This window comes from Triticum urartu, chromosome 3 (assembly GCF_003073215.2).
Source record: "Triticum urartu cultivar G1812 chromosome 3, Tu2.1, whole genome shotgun sequence".
Taxonomy (NCBI): domain Eukaryota; kingdom Viridiplantae; phylum Streptophyta; class Magnoliopsida; order Poales; family Poaceae; genus Triticum; species Triticum urartu.
In genome coordinates this window covers 2,815,585-2,821,371 of record NC_053024.1, presented here as the reverse complement: position 1 = coordinate 2,821,371, position 5,787 = coordinate 2,815,585, and the positions used below count along the sequence as shown (strand labels likewise).

The following is a 5,787-nucleotide window of genomic DNA, read 5'->3' as shown; positions in this document are numbered from 1 at the left end:
TAGACCACTCTTCAAGGGTGCATGACCATAAAAGATATTACTCATATAAATAGAACAACCATTATTCTCTGATTTAAATGAATAACCGTCTCGCATCAAACAAGATCCAGATATAATGTTCATGCTCAACGCTGGCACCAAATAACAATTATTTAGGTCTAATACTAATCCCGAAGGTAGATGTAGAGGTAGCGTGCCGACCGCGATCACATCGACTTTGGAACCATTTCCCACGCGCATCGTTACCTCGTCCTTCGCCAATGTTCGCTTAATCCGTAGTCCCTGTTTCGAGTTGCAAATATTAGCAACATAACCAGTATCAAATACCCAGGTGCTACTGCGAGCTCTAGTAAGGTACACATCAATAACATGTATATCACATATACCTTTGTTCACATTGCCATCCTTCTTATCCGTCAAATACTTGGGGCAGTTCCGCTTCCAGTGACCAGTCTGCTTGCAGTAGAAACATTCAGTTTCAGGCTTAGGTCCAGATTTAGGTTTCTTCTCCTGAGCAGCAACTTGCTTGCTGTTCTTCTTGAAGTTCCCCTTCTTCTTCCCTTTGCCCTTTTTCTTGAAACTAGTGGTCTTGTTGACCATCAACACTTGATGCTCCTTCTTGATTTCTACCTCCGCAGCCTTTAGCATTGCGAAGAGCTCAGGAATTGTCTTGTCCATCCCTTGCATATTATAGTTCATCACGAAGCTCTTGTAGCTTGGTGGCAGTGATTGGAAGCGCAGCTACCATGATCGCAACAACAAGCGCAACCGTCTCGTAGCTGACAGTGCCACTGCAGGCGGCAACAACAACGCGTCGCCTCCCGACCACGGCCCACCAGCGCCAACCGAGGACAGATACAGTTGGAGGAAGTACAGGCAAAAGCAGGTGAAGCACAACGAGTACCCGCAAAGCTACTACAAGTGCACGCACCCCAGCTGCCAGGTGAAGAAGAAGGTGGAGCGTTCGCACGAGGGCCACATCATGGAGATCATCTACAAGGACACGCACAACCACCCCAAGCCCGCTGCCCAGGGCCGTCGACCCGCCGGTGCCGTGTAGGTACACCCGTTCAATGACGCGCAAATGGACACGCAAACGTACAATAATGGCTATGGCAATGTTGGCGCGGCTCACAGCCGAACGCGGAGGCAAGGTCGTTGTGGCTGTCCAGGACTGGCGAGGCGATGGGCTGGAGGCCACGTCACCCGCCTCAGTGCCCGGTGAGCTCTGCGACTCGTCGACTTTGATGCAGGTCCATGACAGCGCCGCCCGATTGTGCTCAACCCGTGAACTGCGGGTTGAAATAAATAAAAGGCAGGGGGTTTATTGTAAAATGCACAGCGTCGACCCGCTCGGTCCAGTTGGCTGCAAATTTGCATATAGAGGACAAGTTTTAGGATCAAATATGTTAAGAATAGAATAGTTGCTTACAATTAAGCTAATTAGGATTAAATTAATTGTTAGATAGGTTGCTTAGTTCTCAAGCAACCATGTACTTCCTTGACTCTCAAGGTAACTATGTAATTTCTTGACTCTCAAGTAACTATGTGTTTACTTGACCGCCAAGCACCATGTGTACTTCCGTCTGGGTATAAATAGCCCACTTCTATCATCAATAAAGACTGATGGATCATCTTTCATTCAAACTCTTTCCTTTTTTATTTTTCACTCAAAACAAAATAGTTGCCCATCCGGAACAAATCATAGGACTTGCAGTGCTATTACTTTACTAAAAAAAAAAAAAAAAGACGTTCGCTGGCCAACGTGGAAGCCAGCTTAGCCGTCCTGACCCATGCGGCCACCTCAGCGCACGCGTGGCACTGTAGCCAACTACAGCCCGTGTGTGCATATACGTGGGCTCCCACGCCCGCCCCCCGCTCTTGGTCTTGGTCTTCTTCCCCTCCCCGGCGACCAACCCCGTCCTCCTCCTCCGCCGCCAACCCAAGGTACGTGGCCCTAATCGCGCGATCCACCAAGTTCGATCGATTCGTCCCCGTCGTCGCTAGATCCGGCTCGCCGCGCCCGAAATCCCCCGCGGAATCGGGGTGAATTCGTGTGGTTCGATTTTCGTCGGGGCTGGTTAAGTTCCAATCCCGGGTCAAGGCCTCCTCCTCCTCCGCCCCCGACCGATCCCGTCGCCTCCCTGGCGTAGCTTAGCCTATCTCCCGCCTGGCTCCGTGCCGTGCGGCCCCCGATCTGATCCCGCCGAGACACAGATCGCACGGGCAAATCGCGGGTCACGGTGCGCATCTGGGCGTGCGGCCTCAAGCCGCTTTTTTGTTGCTTCCGTGGTGGTCAGTCGGCCAAGTCAGTACTGTTGTATGCCGGTGCCCGCTCACAATTCACTAGTACTGTACGTCTGAATAATTGGTGTGCGCTCCTTGTATAGCTTAGACTGAAGATGCAGGGATGTGCAGAATGGCACTGGTAAATTTTTCTATGAGGTGCGGTTATCCGCGAGCCATGATGACGACGTATGGAAGGGGCAATTGAGTGTGAGTAGATCAGATCGATTTACGCTAGCTAGGACCATAGATTGTCTGTGACATAATGAAATGAGTTCGTTCTCCGTATGTATGCCCATTCGAGCTAGAGTGGCCCGAGCCTGACGACCGCATGTTCTTAACTCCGTGTCTTATGTCTCATCTTTTATTTGTTATATGCTGATACATCATCTACACTTTCCGATTGCATCATCTTATCCTAAGCTGGTCAAATTTCTATCTCAAGTCTGTGAGAGTATCTTAGTACTGTAACCACCCACTTCCACAATTTTTCTTCCTGAATTGTTGGATCCTGTCCACTACGAAAGTAAGCCAGTAAGGCATAGACTTCCTATCTCAAGCTCAGACCTAAGGGTCCGGTTGCTTATCGGCGACTGTCATTTCTGGTGTTTACTATCTTGTTAGGCCTAGCACAATGCTAGGTGCTTACAAAAATAAACCGGGTTTTTCAAAAGCACCGGTGCCTATTTCTATAGGAGATACGCCTAATTAAGCATCTACCCTTTACAAATAAGCACCGGTGCTTAAGAAAAGCCTGGTTTATTTCTCTAAGCACCTTGCATTGTACAAGGCCTTAGGTAGCGGAGTCAGAGGATAATGAACCCCCTCACTTATGTGAGTCCAATATGAGAGCTGTCCCTGTGCCAAGTGCTATAAGCGAATGATGTCAGCTGAATTTTCCTTTATGCTGTCAGATTCAGCATGCTGATTTCTATTGTGAAAGCACCAGTTCTGTTAGCTCTTCATTTTGGAGAGTGTTAAAGGACATAAAGTATAAAATAGAACTGCGAGCCACATCGCTTGGCTGTGCACAGGACATGACTTCCAGCACCACAAGTAATGACCAGTTTTAACCCCGATGACTGTTTTACTGTTTTCTATCTTAAAACCGTAATAATTTGTCAAAGCCATCCTCCTACGTCATGTGAGTTAACTAGTTAATTCAATCAAATTAACATTATGATTTGAAGGCACAGACACCATCTGCCATCTGAATTCTGAATGTTCCATCTTCTCCAGCCTGTCATTTTATTTATGCCATGGCAATGGGTATGCCTCTGCTACCTATGTGCTGTACAGCTCTATATCTTACTACTGGTTTGCGGTTTGTATCTTAGAGACCATGATTTGTGAATGCCATCCTCCTATGTCATGAACATTAACTAGTTAAGTGAATCAGCATGGAATTCAGTATCAAATGTATGAGACCTCATTTTTATGATTTGAAGCCGCAAGCACCACCTGCAATCTGAATTCTGATCATATCACCTTCTCTAGTCTGTCATTATATTTATGTCATGACACTGGGTGTGCCTCTGCTAATGCCCAGGGCTATCTGCGATCTACGTGTTGTACATCTCAATAATCTTTGGATTCATACATTATTAGTATATCTTTCAAGCCAAACCTTTGGATTCATACATTACTAGCATTTGCTATGTTCATCTGACACATGGATGATGCAATATAACTGTGAGAGCATTTTTGCGCAACCTAATGCTTGTAGTTATTTCTGACTGATATCAGAAACCCACCAGTTTTAAGAAGAAAAAAAATGTGATGTTCATAAGCATACTGTGCAGTTTATTACACGCCAAGCAAAAACGTGATGTTCAGCAAAAAGATAATTGCAATGCCTTTTAAAACTTCTCTATGCTGATTCTTCTCTTGGCATTACCAGAGCTGAACAATGGCGAAGATCAAGCCAAAGGCATTGCTGGCACAGAGCAAACAGAAGAAGGGCCCTACTCAGATCGGCCTGGTGAGGATCATCACCTACATCGTCCTCGGCGCCCTAGCTGTGTCCTCCGTATACTATGCCTATCAGTACTGGCAGAGCAAAGGAGCGGCCGTTGCGGCAGCAGCAGGAGCAGCAGAAGGCGTCGTTGGGAACTAAAGCCCCAGGAATGTAGTTGATTTTGCTGCTGTTGTTGTATTGTCTTGTCGGTTTTTCCTGGTTGTCGGAGTACGGTAAATTTGTGGAACATTGACAGAGCATGCGACGCTTAGTTGTATCCCCCTGTAAATTGCCTTAACATTTATGCTTATATTTCCTTCTTCGACATGGAGTTCCGGTTGTTCAGTTGATAGTGTACTCCTCTGCTACTCAGATAAACATACGAGGGCACAAAAAACTGTTCCCAAGTGTAACGTGCACATCCTGTAGCTAGTGTTTCTCTTGTATTTTGGCTATGAGGTGGCCCCAAGTAAGGTTCAAAGACGCCTCTAGACTTGGTGAGATTAGGTTCAAGTGGAAAAATTCTTAGCACCAAGTTTTGACCAACATTGGCCATGCTGTAACTGAAAGTGTTCCTCGACAGTTATACAGAAGTTTTGGGTCAATTTGTAAGCAAAAACAAATATGCAATTTTCTTCTGCAAGTGATGAAGTGATGAAGTAGGCTATGCCTCTGCTCCGGCAGAAGTATTTGTTTGCAGCTCCGTACAACTCTAGGAAATTCCATGGCTACAGCTTTTGAGCATGTACCATAAAAAATATACGTTGTTAATGGGCGATCTGCCAAGAAACTTAGTTGAGCTGGTAGCATGACACATAAGTCTTTGTTATGTCGATTGCTTAAGGTATACTATCTACCATTCCATGAGTTGTTCTCAATTAAGGGCATCTCCGACGTTGTTCCCTAAAATACACTAGAAGAACGCTCGTGCGTTGCAACGGGGCCACATTAACTTTAAGAGTTTAATATTAATCATGTTAATAATACATTTAATATTCTCATACATATCAAGTGACACTGGCGACCTTTTTTGTCAATTTAGCAACGGGCTCGGTTGCAACGGGCTCTTTATACATATTAGACAACTCGCTACTACTTAAACTACAACTATGGCTACCAATATTTTTTTGTCAATTTAGCTCAGCAATAGTGTCTAGCTTAATAGACTGCTTTGCATTCACCCCCTCAGAAGACAGAGAGAACCAACTCAACATGTCAGAAGATTAACAGAAATTTCATTTGTATGGCATGAACATATAGCAGGAGCACCAACACATAGATCAGTAGAGAGCAGAGCACAGCATGCACACACTCGGGCCATCTATATCATACACACACAGCAACGCACACACGCATCACGCTGGCATATACATACAGAAAGGCAGGCACACACGCATCATGGGCATTGGCCGGTGCGACGCACGCAGAGCAAGTACGTACGCACGGAGAGCAAGCTAGCAAGCACGCACGCGTCCAACCCCGCCGCTGCATGCGCTGGCAGAGGGTGAGGCAGCAAGGGAGACTGCACATTGAAGCTGTCCATG

The 5,787-nt window shown here is 46.2% G+C and overlaps 1 protein-coding gene across 1 annotated transcript; it reads left to right on the top strand.

Moving 5' to 3' along the window:
- Window positions 1-4,186: 4,186 nt before the first annotated feature.
- Window positions 4,187-4,568, top strand: LOC125542259 (peptidyl-prolyl cis-trans isomerase CYP21-3, mitochondrial-like). The gene has a single exon (XM_048705219.1). The coding sequence runs from the start codon at window positions 4,196-4,198 to the stop codon at window positions 4,400-4,402; it is 207 nt and encodes a 68-aa protein (XP_048561176.1). The 5' UTR covers window positions 4,187-4,195; the 3' UTR covers window positions 4,403-4,568.
- The last annotated feature ends 1,219 nt before the right edge of the window (window positions 4,569-5,787 follow it).